The 12,612-nt window shown below is 44.9% G+C and overlaps 3 protein-coding genes and 1 non-coding gene across 4 annotated transcripts; 2 read left to right on the forward strand and 2 right to left on the reverse strand.

The window, feature by feature from the left end:
• LOC115738650 (uncharacterized TPR repeat-containing protein At1g05150-like) lies at positions 1-2,758 on the reverse strand. Its single transcript, XM_030671337.2, has one exon. It carries the CDS (start codon positions 2,505-2,507, stop codon positions 96-98), a length of 2,412 nt encoding a protein of 803 aa, XP_030527197.1. The 5' UTR covers positions 2,508-2,758; the 3' UTR covers positions 1-95.
• Positions 2,759-4,197: 1,439 nt separating this feature from the next.
• LOC115738652 (pentatricopeptide repeat-containing protein At1g25360) lies at positions 4,198-6,796 on the forward strand. The gene is given in 2 exon segments (XM_048274841.1): positions 4,198-6,276; positions 6,278-6,796. Coding segments are annotated over 2 exon segments (2,400 nt in total). The 5' UTR covers positions 4,198-4,239; the 3' UTR covers positions 6,641-6,796.
• Positions 6,797-7,258: 462 nt separating this feature from the next.
• Positions 7,259-11,589, reverse strand: LOC115738651 (protein ACCUMULATION AND REPLICATION OF CHLOROPLASTS 6, chloroplastic). The gene is made up of 6 exons (XM_030671338.2): positions 11,013-11,589; positions 10,678-10,902; positions 10,296-10,556; positions 9,232-10,192; positions 8,629-8,762; positions 7,259-7,646 (listed from the first exon to the last, which is right to left on the reverse strand). The coding sequence occupies exons 1-6, from the start codon at positions 11,541-11,543 to the stop codon at positions 7,356-7,358; spliced, it is 2,403 nt and encodes an 800-aa protein (XP_030527198.2). The 5' UTR covers positions 11,544-11,589; the 3' UTR covers positions 7,259-7,355.
• An 82-nt stretch (positions 11,590-11,671) lies between these two features.
• Positions 11,672-11,744, forward strand: TRNAE-CUC. Its single transcript has one exon. It is a non-coding gene; the product is annotated as a tRNA-Glu (tRNA).
• The last annotated feature ends 868 nt before the right edge of the window (positions 11,745-12,612 follow it).

The following is a 12,612-nucleotide window of genomic DNA, read 5'->3' on the forward strand; positions in this document are numbered from 1 at the left end:
TAACACAATTTAACTGTATATTCCACACTGGTCAAACAGAGAGAACGACGCACAGTACAATATAAACAAACGAAAAAAGTCAGATGACTGCTACGCTAGGAATCCGATTGGGATTGCAAATTAAAGCACATACACTTGTCTTTCATCGCCTCCGCCTCACTCGCATACTCTTTAAATCTGTACTCTTCCTGCTTATACGTTGAGGGTACCTTTCCCTCGCTATAGCATTGATTACACAAACTAAAATGAGATTTTGTTTCCTTGAATCGAGATCCGATGATGGGATAGCGGCAAACAGAGCAAACGTGGTTACCATGTCTATTTCTATCCCCATTTTCAAGCTTTATCAAGGTAGAGATAATACCAAAACCCCAGTCTAGATCATCAAACATTTGAAGGAAGTCCGATAAAGATACCATTGAAGAATCCATCTCTCCATGTACCTCAAGTATTTCACTAATCCCGCTTGAAGGAATATAGATAGCCCTCAGCAATTTGATGTATGCGGTGGCATCAACTTTCCTTATCTGGGATGGAGAAGCGCCTTCATTTATGCATCGCCACAACAGCGCATCATAAGCAACCCGCTTTCGTTTTTCTGGAGGGCCACCGCAAACGGGAGCGAGAACTGCATAAAACATGCCCAGATCAACCCTACCTGAGCCATTCTCATCTAAGACAGAGAGAATCCTCTCATTTATGGCTTTGACAGCTCCTTGAAAGGTTTCAGGCTTTAAAAAATTAAGTAGCCTCCGGAGGATTTCTTCCAAATTGGGTTTGCGTATTGATTTCTCCGGAACACCAGTTCCAGAATAAGAAACAGGCACGTCTTTCTCCGCCATTTCTTTACTTAAAAGCTCAACATCGCAACGGCCCAACCTAGTAACCCTCTGAAAAGCTCTAATTTGCAGAGCGTTAGCCAAATCCTGCCTCACTGTAGTCTTCTCACCTACAGTCTTAAACTTAGAAGCTTCAACAATCACAAAGGCTACTTCTCCATTGGCACCTCCATTACTCTTCACCTTCTTCTTCTGCAGCTGCTTCAGATGGGCTATCGCATCATGCAGTTCCACTCTGTTGGTCATCTTCAGTGCTTCCTTCAGCGCCTTCTTTGCTTCCTCAGTTTCACCAGCACCCAACAAGGAGACAGCCTTGTTCAATTGTGCACGCCAATGATTGGGCCACACAGCCAAAACCCTAGTATACATTTCCGAAGCCCTCTGAAACCTACCCATGTCCATATAAAGGCCACCCAGATTATATAAAGCATCTACATGACCCGGTTTTAAATCAATAGCTTTCTGGAACACCTCAATTGCCCTCTCATCCTCGCCCATTGAATGCAAAGCCGAGGCCAGATCACAATGTGCATCAGCATAGTCAGTTTTCATAAAAATAGCCTCTTCTAAGGCCTTCACAGCTGCCCTATACTCTCCTACCCCAAAAAGGGCGCTCCCCAAAAGCTTAAGAGCCCTAAAATGAGTAGGACAAAGTATTGCAGCTTCCCTATAATACTCGCAAGCGCTTAGAACCATACCTTCACCTTCAAGTGCAATCCCCAGATTGACATAAATCTGAGGAAGTAAATAAGCCCATTGATTCCCATCAGCCTCAGCTGCGTCGAGAGCCAGCAAGAACTCTTCTTTAGCTTCTTTGAACCTGCCAAGAACATACAGGCAGTTTCCAGCCCTGAAATGTGGCCTAACATCCACCGGTTGCAACTCACAAGCTCTCTTAAAGCTCACCAAAGCCTCCTTAAACAGCTGGTGATCATACAAAACCCTGCCTATTGCCATGTGCCCATCGAAAGCCTCCTCTCTCGACCTAGCCCCGTCAGCCCGGCTCCTCAAAACCCCCAATTCCCTCACAAAAACGGCGTAATCATGCCCCGATTCCTCCCAAAACACTCTTTTCTCCGAAATGTCCGAGGACGGCCCCAACTCCCTCGACCAACCGGCATCCGAAAACGCGTCGAAATTATCACCCTTCAGTTTCCCATCCTTGGCCTGCTTCGCCTTCAATCTCTTCACCAGAATCTCCAAATCGTCCACGAGCTTCCAAGTATCGTCGAACACTATCCCATGATTAGGCGACACAGCCCAAGCTGCCGTCCTCTGCTTCTTCTGCGTCTCCATCGCCCTCTCGTCCGCAATCGACGACGACGACACCTCGTCCGACCCCGACCTCACCTCCTTGTTCTTGCCGTCGTCGGGATTGAGCTCGAGCCCCAGCGCGTCGAAGTCGCGGTCCACGTCGCCGGCGCCGTCGTCGTAGGTCCTCAGCAGCCCCTCGTAGGTGAGGCCCTTCTCGCCGTCAATGTACTCGCCGTAGGTCTTGAACACCTCGTCCAGGATCGCATTGATCTGCTCGTCGCTGAACTTGACCCTGGGGTTCACGGCGACCACGAGCGCGGCCATTTCCTCCCTGTTGAGCCCCCCGTCGCGGTTGGCGTCGAACTGCTGGAAGATTCGCTTCACCTTCTCCGATCTGCTGCCCCTGGTCGCCATCTCCGGCTTCCTAGGGTTTCGTCGGGAGTAGGAACAAAAGGGGGGGGAGATTCCGGCCCAATCGACCGACACAACGCAGAGATCGACGGAGAGGTCGCAATGCGACAATCGAAGGCTACCTCATGTCGATTCTTTTGTGGAAAAAGGAGCGAAATTTGAGGGCGTAACGCCAGAGAGAGAGAGAGAGTGACGACGTTATGGCTTCTGTTTATGGTGGTTGTGACGAAGAAGATAAAATGAAAATGAGATGACGACGACGATGATGATGGACTCCCAGAGAAGGCCGTGCCATAAAGGAAGTCGCTTTTTTAATTTATTTTTTCATTTTTATTTCATTCCTTTTTCCCATTTAAATTTTTTTTTTTGGGTCTTGTTTTTATTTTAATTAGTGGGGGGGTGATTTTGTAAATTCGCTGGAAGTTGGGGGGCATTGAGAGGGAAAAGCAGGTGGGTTGGGACAGCTGGCATGGTGGGTGCCATCATTTCCTTCCATTTTTTCTCAACCGTCCTCTTTCTTGACAGACATTTCCTAATGATTGTCTTATCGCTAACTGAAAAAAATAACCCCGATTGCGGAAAAGAAAAAAAAAAATTTGGGTGGCATTAAGGTAATTTTGAACTATTACAATTCAAAACGAACTTTCGGAATCGATACGTTGAGCAATAATCCTAACGAGAAAAGCGTCGCTTCGCACGAAATTGACTCGCAAGAGAGGTAAATATGAATACCAATTAATAAACAGCCTGATGTGTGTGTGTGTATATATATATATATATACATATTAAAGATTGCACTTTTTTTTATTTTGTTGGGTTATGGAATCGGCAATAAATTAATTTTCAATCCTGTTTTTTAATAAATTCATGTTGACTTTAAAAATCAAAATGATGGACCTACTTTTTATGACGTCACGACAGACGAACGCTTTGGACAAAAGAAGCTAAAGCAGATTAGATTCTGCGATGACCTTTTCCTTTTACCCCCCCCCCCCCTGTGGTTTTTGTCTGCTAGAGAATGGTCCTCCCCTTGCATGTGCCGCCTTGCGACAGCCCAATCGAAGATCGCTAGGCATTTGGAAACCGATTATTGAATTAGATAAAAGGCACAAATAGTTTATAAATTTCGATCAGAGTGCAATGCCACTCTTAAATTATTAATTTGTTTAATGTGATCTTTGAACTTTAATCTTATATGCAACGTCACTCCGAACTTTTAATAAATATACTATATAGTTCTTCCATTGATCAAGTTTGGAAATAACATTAAAAATTTTCATATAGTTCGGAAATTAAAACATGCAACAAAAGTTCAAGAGAACACATTAAACGATAAATTAAAAGTTCATACATATTGAACCAAAGTTCATAACCATTTTATGTCATTTTTCCTTATATTTTTACTTACAATAAATTAATTATTGTACCGCTGGGATTAGAGGTTTAAAATTATCTTTTAAATTCAAGTTTTGGAAAGGGCGTTTGTAATAGAAAGTGGAAGCACTAAATAAATTTTCCTATTGACCCAATGATTTTCCTCAAATGACTTGCTGAGACATTTTTCAAAAATCTGTGTCTCATCAACCTAAGAACAAACGGTGAGGGAGATCGACCAGCAGCCTCTGAACAGAACGTGCCCTGCCTCTCTTGGCTGGCCCAAATCTCGCTCTTTCCGACACTCCTCCGACTCGCTCGTTCGATGAGCGGCCCAAAACCATGACTATTGACGACCCCGATGAGCCCCAAGAACGCATCAGACGTCCGAGCCATCGCCAATCGCTGCGCCGCTCAGCTCCAACGATGCCGCCCCGGAGCACCCACTTCCCATTCGCTGGCTCGCGCCGTCCACGCCCACTTGATCGCCTCCGGGTTGAGTCCCGGCGGCCACATCCTCAACCGCCTAATCGGCGCATACTGCAAGTCCTCCAACATCAGCTACGCCCGCCACCTGTTCGACGGAAGTCCCCAACCCGACGTTGTCGCGAGGACGACGCTGATCGCTGCGTATGCTGGCGCGGGGGGTCTGAAGTTGGCGAGGGAGATGTTCGACACGACCCCATTGGGCGTTAGGGACACCGTTTGCTACAATGCCATGATCACCGGCTATTGCCATAACAACGACGGCCATGCCGCGGTGGGGCTGTTCCTTGACATGAGGCGGCACGGCTTCAAGCCTGATGACTATACATATACGAGCGTGCTTGCCGCCGTGTCGCTGATCGCCAATGGTGAAAGGCACTGCCATCAAATGCATTGCACGGTTGTGAAGTCTGGTACTGGATGTGTTACTTCCGTGGTGAATGCGCTCATTTCTGTTTACGTCAAGTGCGCATCGTCTCCATTGGTTTCGTCCCCCTCGTTGATGGGTGCAGCGAGAAGGTTGTTTAGCGAGATGCCCCAGAGAGATGATCTAACATGGACAACAATTATTGCGGGATATGTGAGGAACCATGACCTTGACACAGGACGTGAGTTTCTTAACGCGATGACAGAAAATTCAGGAGTTGCGTGCAATGCGATGATTTCAGGTTATGTGCATCACGGAAGGTTTGACGAAGCGCTGGACCTGTTCAGGAAGATGCATTTATTAGACACTCACTTGGACGAGTTTACTTTCACAAGTATAATATGTGCCTGTGCTAATGCTGGACTATTGGGCCATGGGAAGCAAGTTCATGCCTACATTCAAAAAACAGAATCAAGCTCTCCACAACATTTTTCTTTGTCAGTGAATAATTCATTGATCACTCTATATGTGAAATTTGGGAAATTTGATGAAGCGCGGAAAGTTTTTAATGCTATGCCTGTTACAGACATTGTCTCATGGAATGCAGTCTTATCCGGGTATGTGAATGAACGGCGACTCGAGGAAGCAAGATCCCTTTTCAGTGAGATGCCAGAGAGGAATCTTTTGACATGGACGGTGATCATATCAGGATTAGCTCAGAATGGGTTTGGTGAAGAAGGTTTGAAGATGTTCAATCAAATGAAGCTGGAAGGTTTGGAACCATGTGATTATGCTTTTGCAGGAGCAATAACTTGTTGTGCCGTGCTTGGAGCTTTGGAGCATGGACGCCAGCTCCATGCTCAGGTCATAAGTCTAGGACATGATTCAAGCCTCTCTGCAGGAAATGCTCTAATCACAATGTACGCACGAGGTGGCGTTGTGGAGGCGGCCCATCGTGTTTTCTTGACTATGCCATTTCTCGATTCGGTCTCTTGGAATGCAATGATTGCAGCTCTTGGGCAACATGGACACAGTTCTCAAGCTATCGAACTATTTGATGAAATGCTGGAGGAAGATATAGTCCCTGATCGGATTAGTTTCCTCACAGTTCTCTCTGCTTGTAGCCACGGTGGTCTAGTAAAAGAAGGCCGACGTTACTTTGACATAATGCGCAGTGTTTATAGCATCACGCCTGGTGAGGACCATTATGCCCGTTTGATTGACTTGTTGTCTCGAGCTGGGAGGTTTCACGAAGCAAAGGAAGTAATTGAATCAATGCCTTCTGCACCTGGTGCACCAATTTGGGAGTCATTTCTTTCCGGCTGTAGAATCCATAATAACATGGATTTAGGGATTGAAGCCGCGGAAAAGCTTTTCAAATTGGTTCCTCAGCATGATGGGACCTATATACTTTTGTCTAACATGTATGCGAACGCAGGTCGTTGGGATCAGGTGGCCGAAGTAAGGAAATTGATGAGGGAGAGAGGGGTGAAAAAGGAGCCCGGATGCAGTTGGATTGAAGTCGAAAGCAAAGTCCACGTCTTCCTTGGTCAATGATGCCAGGCACCCCGAGGCACGGGAAATATACATTTATATGGAGGAGTTGGGGCTCAAGATGAGAAAATTGGGATTCATCCCCGACACGAGGCATGTGTTGCACGACATGGAGGCCGAGCACAAAGAGCATGCGTTGGCTACACACAGCGAGAAACTCGCGGTCGCATATGGGCTCATGAGACTTCCCCGCGGAGCCACGGTTAGGGTATTCAAGAACCTCAGGATCTGTGGGGATTGCCACAGCGCGTTCAAGTTTATGAGCAAAGTGGTGGGCAGAGAGATTGTGGTGAGAGATGGAAAGAGGTTTCATCATTTTAAGGATGGAGAGTGTTCTTGTGGCAATTTCTGGTGAAGAGAAGGTGAATTTATTGAGTCTATTGACCGATACAATACAGGTAGTGATGCCTTCAGAAATTGCTGCTACATAACGTGGAACACAACTAGAAGCAGCTAGATTGTTCATTTGCTCCAGAGTGATCCTCAAGCGCTAGAACTTAAGTTCAACATTCTTTTGCGATATTTCTGGTTGTTCAACAGGTTCTTGTGCTGATTTGACCTGTCCCGCGGTCCTGTTAAGCTGGACCAGTTTATATTGAATCGGCAAATCAGCGCTTCAGCCCTTGAAAAATTATCCATTACACTCTAAGGCGTTCCAACGATTATATTTGTTTGGTAAGTCATTTTGAGATGGATGCCATGAAAATCATGCCAGTTTTATCCAACCCCGTCATTAGCATATTCTAAAGCCGAGATTCACCTTCCACTTCTGAGAGATCGAACGCAGAAACCTGGGTGATTTATTCATTTGCTCAGGCGAGATCCTCAAGGATCGAATGGTCCAAGCCCCGTCAAGCTACTCGCTTTATATCAAGCACAGATACATGCATGCACGCACATGACCATTGAAAGTCTTTCAACCCTGTGCTGTTTGCTGTAATGGAAGAGGAAGATGAAAGGAGAAACAGTCTTTGGAGCTAATTCTCGCCCCTCTATTATACGCGGACAATCAAACGAACAAGATATTAAAACTACAGTAAACATTTACAACACAAACCGCTCAAAATCATTTACGACTTAAGGACGGCACCTTCAGTAATTTTCCAATCTGAATTGGCATGCGACATTTCATATCTGGTAGTGTAGATCTTACTGTATGAGTCATTTCGCTCTGGATTATTAACATCAGTTAGGCAAGCTGACTCTTCGAGAGTAGCCTCCACCGTCGCACGCCTTCCATCCATGGACAGAGTCACACTGTCGATGGTCAGACTAATCAGAGAGTAATCCCAGAACCAACCGTTATGAGCAATTTCATCCGCGCGATTGGTCCAGATTTTTAACATTTGACCATCCAACACCTGCCGGAAACGTCAAGTTAGTTACAAGTTTGCACATATACTTCCTCGACATTTGAGAAACAAACTGCGAATGTCAAGTTACACGTCAGAAGTTGAAACTTGAACTTTCCATCATCTGATTATATGCTTGAACCCTGTTCAGACAAATGTTAACCACAAGGTTTGGGCATTCAAATGGCTCTACAGCAGAGGCAATCTATTTGCCCATCCCAAACAGAATGCAAGTCATATGGCGATCAAAGTAATGGGATTTGGAAAAAAAAAAAGTTAATGGGATATGAGGCATACAAAGAGCACATTTAGGCAGATCGCAGTCTACACAATTCCACGAGGAGAAAATGCTTCATATCTCCCATTTGGGAGACGCAAATACTGAAAGTGTCCTGTCAAGGCTTATTAGAAGCAAAATTGCATGCACATATAAGTCCAAATTTTAAATTCCATCTTCATGTGGATGTTGACCATCTGAACCTTAATTTTTCCGGATCTCCCATCTAAGAACGAGCATGACATCTCTTCACTAGATGCTCAGCAAATATCAATAATCAATCATGACATTAAGGATGCCTTCACCAGATTCTCATCAACTAATTAATTTGTTTTACTATGCCTGTACCATTAATGAAGGCAAAATCTGATATCAAATACTAAAATTCCTTGGCACATCGAGGGTTGGAAGAAACCTAGCCTCTTGCCATCCTACCCCCATCAAGGCTTGTGATCTTCTACGAGGCAGATAAAGATACTACCATATCTATTAAATACCACTTTAAAGGACGATTGTTTCTTAGTCAGCAACTTGTGGCCAGCATTTATCTATTGAAATCAGAGAAAAGCATAAAAATAAGGCTTAAGACAATCACCCAGGCACAGGAACTATTATTGTTGTAGCTGTCAAGGATAGGTCACTCATAAATGTTCCTGTTGATGGAGCAAATGTCCAAGATCAAGATTAAAGCATGCGAACAAGGAATTGCCTCACCTCAGGTAACTTTTCAAGGCAATGATCAGGTCCTAAGGCCTGCGACTTAATGAACTGCCACTTGCGAACAAGAGATTCTGCAAGCTTTGCATCCATTCTAGGTGAATCCTCAGACAATTCATCCATTGAGGACCCTGCACAGTGATACAAGTATTAACTGCAGAATACGTTTACCCGATAGTGCAGGACTGCAGGGAAATTGCAAATGCTCAAGGGTCGTAAACTATGTCATAGAAGGTGGTAGTATGGGCTCTTCATTAAAAGTAAGCAAATGAAAAAGCAAATCATGAGAAATTTCAGGAGAAAAGCGTCACAGTGAAACTTTATAATGAGGCATAATATTTCTGGAAAAGAACATTTAAGTTTACACACCTAATGATCAAATCTTAAGACGTGACTCATTTTGAGCCATCTTAGGACTGGTTAACAGCGAAAAGAGACCCAAATACCAACAAGTAGACTTGACAAACAAAAGTAACTTGCAAATGCTACAAAAGACATAGGGTAAGATCGATAAATGGACAACAGCATGCAATTTTTCAAAGGTAATAAAGATTAGGTTTGACCAGGTAAAATTAGGAGAAATTGTAGTTCAGATCGTACCCCCATTAACAACATCAGATGCCATTGCCGAGCCAACTTCTTTGCGAAGCAAAGATGAGCCACTCCTAGCTGGAAAACACTTTAAGCTGACCAATGTCATTGCCCCAATTACCAATCCAGCACACATAATCTTAACACTGGCATCTTTGATATTGTCTGTAATTGAATATCCATCTTTTTCTGACACTAAATCATCTTTTCCAGAAGCCTCACTTATGTTGGCAAGATCGTCCCCATCAGGACTTCTGAAAGGCTCCATAGATTCTGAAGAAGGAATTGAGTAATCGGGTCCCATATCTTCCTGAAGTCCAGTATCCTCTTTACTATGACCCAGAGGAAACACCTTCCGCAGTGCCTGGATAGCGCTATCTTTAACATTATCAATAACTGCAGACGCTTCAGCCCCAATTTTCGCGATAGCTGCTGCTGCTGCTAAGGGCGAACTACCACCTCCTTCAAGCTTCTCCAAGTATCTGAGAACAGTAGGATCATCATAGTAATCACCCAGCTTGAACTGAATATACTTGGTATCTCTAAATCTAGGAAAAACCACTTCCATCAACCATGTCTCCAACAATTTACAAAGGCCAGGAAGATCGTTGTCTTCATCATTCTTCGAGTTTTCCAAGACAAAGTCTACTATAGATGGATCTCTGAAAGGTGAGTTCACATTGTCCAAGCCCAACCATGAGCGACAATCGTCAAGCTCCCCTACAAGGAGTGAACAGAGACCCCTCTCCAGAGCAAAGTCTATCTCCCGGTTTTCTCTTGGAATGTACACAGAGGCAGCATTCCCTAAGGCTACTTTAGTTTGCTGAAGTTGTTGGAACAGGTTATCGGCGTCCTGGATGAGATGAGGTTTCTTACCAACAAATGCATTAGCCACAAGTGCAAGCGCCACACCATACACTTCAAAACTTTCTGCTGGAATGTTACCAGGTGTGGCAGCAAATAGATCCACCTTTGATTGGAGGTAAAAGATACAAGCAGAGTTAAGATTATACCATAGGCAGAGAAACTCGAAGACACCTGAAAGAAAATAGCAACAGGAAGGAGATTGTTACCTGCTCAGAAGCTGTCATTCGCTGAAAGGCCTCATTCATAAAGTCTTCACGGGTGAATCCCCCAGCAATTGCTGCTGCTCCACCTCCCCCAACAGCCCATAATATGTTACGCACACCATGAAGTCCCTCTTGCCTCCTTGTCTTGTACTCATCACCAAGAGGCAATCCTAGAAGTTCCAATACACACCGTGGAGTAATCTCTTCCAGCGTATCATCAATTTGTGATCGTAAATCTGGCGCAAGGCTACTTGCCCCTTCCTCCTGTACACATTACATGTAATAATCACATCAAACAGCAAGTAAACCGCACTCAAAACAATTCCACCATTATCTCCCATTTATTAATATGACAAAATCTCCAATAAAATTCATCACCTAGTACCTGCAAAAGCTTCAGAGCTCTCTCCAGCGCCTCGCAGCCACCAATGAAATCTGGAGGGTTCAATGCCATAGCGTCCCTCGACATATCAACATAAGCAAGCGCCATCACCAACACGACGTCTTGCTTGAAACCCTTAGGCAACCTCTCCTTCAACAAATCCTCCCCAATCCGAAGCACCAACTCGGCCTCCCCTGACTCTTGTAACACGCATAAAGCTCCTGGAACCTAATACAATCACCGCCAAATTCCACATTTAGCAAAAGGAACGATCATTCACCTCCTCAGCAAGTAAAACTATTCACATTTCCCTGGATTCCTCATCAAATTACGATTACCTTATCCCAAGGGACCTGCGTGAGGATCGTCTCCTTCGCGTCCTCGGCGAGGCCTTGGTTGTAGTCCCTCCGGGAGCTAGGATTGGCGAGGGTCTCGCAGGCGGCTTGGAGGATCTGGCGGCGGCTGATGAGAGCCTCCGGGCTGAAGCCGTACTGAGGCGGCCTCGAAGCCCTAGCCTCGTAGGCTCGCCGGATGCCGTCGCCGAGGAAGTGCGGCTCGGCGCCGAGGACCCGGTAGAAGTCGATGGGGACGGACACGTGGCGCTCGGGAGGGGCGAGCTGGGGAGGCCCGAGCGGAGGGGAGAGGGTGGCGGCGGCGGAGGAGGAGGAGGAGGAGGCGGACGCCGCGGAGTAGTCGGATGTGGTGAACTGGAAGTCGGCGAGGAGTCGGTCGGCCCATTTGCTAGCGGAGCAGGTGACGGCGTGGTGGTGGCGGTGGAGCTTGGAGGGCGGCCTAATGCGGCGGGGGAGTGGAGGAGAAGGCGGAGCATGGAGGGCAATGCCGACGCCGGGGTGCCGGAGAACCACCATTTGAAGGAACCTCTGCGCTGTGCTTAAACCCTTTCGACGTCTGCCACCATCAGCACAAGCTTTTGTATGGCGAGCACCAAGAATTATAAAAATATATTTTTATGACATCTCCTCCGTTCAGCAAGAAATCCGTTGTAGTCTAGTTGGTTAGGATATTCGGCTCTCACCCGAAAGACCCGGGTTCGAGTCCCGGCAACGGAATTTTTTCTTTTTTTACTTTTTCTTTTGCGAATTTTCAGAGAAAATATTGTGTCTCCTACTCTAAACAGTATTACGTTCTGTCTGCAATTGCACAATAATCGAAGTAAGCAAATGGATCGAAGGGTAAATTCAGGTTACCTAATATGTGGCAAATACGAAAACCCTATTAACATTTTATTGAAAGGCACTGTTCCCATGTACATTTAATTGTTTTAGATTATCATTCTATATCAATTTAGCTAAGGTACCTATACATTTATATTTCTGAATCAGGTATCTATTTCAATTCAAAACTCGAATTGGTCATGGACGTAAGGAAATCGGACGAGAATTAGGATGTGTCGGTTGGTTGCCCTAAGTATTGTGCTAGGAAAATTTTCGAAAAAGTGATAAGCTTATTGTACTTTTGTCAATTTAGTCTTAAACTTTTTAATTTTGCCAATTCAATCCTAAACATATTTTTTGTATCAATTCAGTTATAAATCTTTTTTATTTACGCCAATTTAGTCCTTCCAACTAACTTTGGCTAGCGTGCCCCGACATGGATGCCGGTTTGTGTTGACATGGACGCCGGCGCTAACATAGACAATTTTTATAAAATTATTTTTTTTATTTTTCTTTTTATCATTTAGTTTCTTTTCTTTCTCCTTTCTTCTTCCACCGAGGACCCGCTGGAGGCTAGGACCGGCGATCGGTTGGAGGAAGAAAAAACGAAAAGAAAACCCGCGAACGATTGGAGGAAGAAAAAAGAAAAATACAAAAATAATTCTAAAAAAATATTTAAAATTGTCCATACCAACCAATTAGCCAAAGTTAGCCGGAAGGACTAAATTGGCACAAATACAAAAAGGTTTAAGACTGAATTGGC

The sequence above is a fragment of the Rhodamnia argentea genome, chromosome 2 (genome assembly GCF_020921035.1).
Source record: "Rhodamnia argentea isolate NSW1041297 chromosome 2, ASM2092103v1, whole genome shotgun sequence".
Taxonomy (NCBI): Eukaryota; Viridiplantae; Streptophyta; class Magnoliopsida; order Myrtales; family Myrtaceae; genus Rhodamnia; species Rhodamnia argentea.

Excerpts from the sequence above, each read along its gene's own strand:
- LOC115738650 (XM_030671337.2), bottom strand. The coding sequence starts at position 2,507 with ATGGCGACCAGGGGCAGCAGATCGGAGAAGGTGAAGCGAATCTTCCAG.
- LOC115738651 (XM_030671338.2), bottom strand. The coding sequence starts at position 11,543 with ATGGTGGTTCTCCGGCACCCCGGCGTCGGCATTGCCCTCCATGCTCCG. Across the intron at positions 10,193-10,295 it reads GAATGACAGCTTCTGAGCAG|GTGGATCTATTTGCTGCCAC; the intron begins GTAACAATCTCC and ends CTCCAATCAAAG. Across the intron at positions 8,763-9,231 it reads ATCTGATGTTGTTAATGGGG|GGTCCTCAATGGATGAATTG; the intron begins GTACGATCTGAA and ends ATCACTGTGCAG.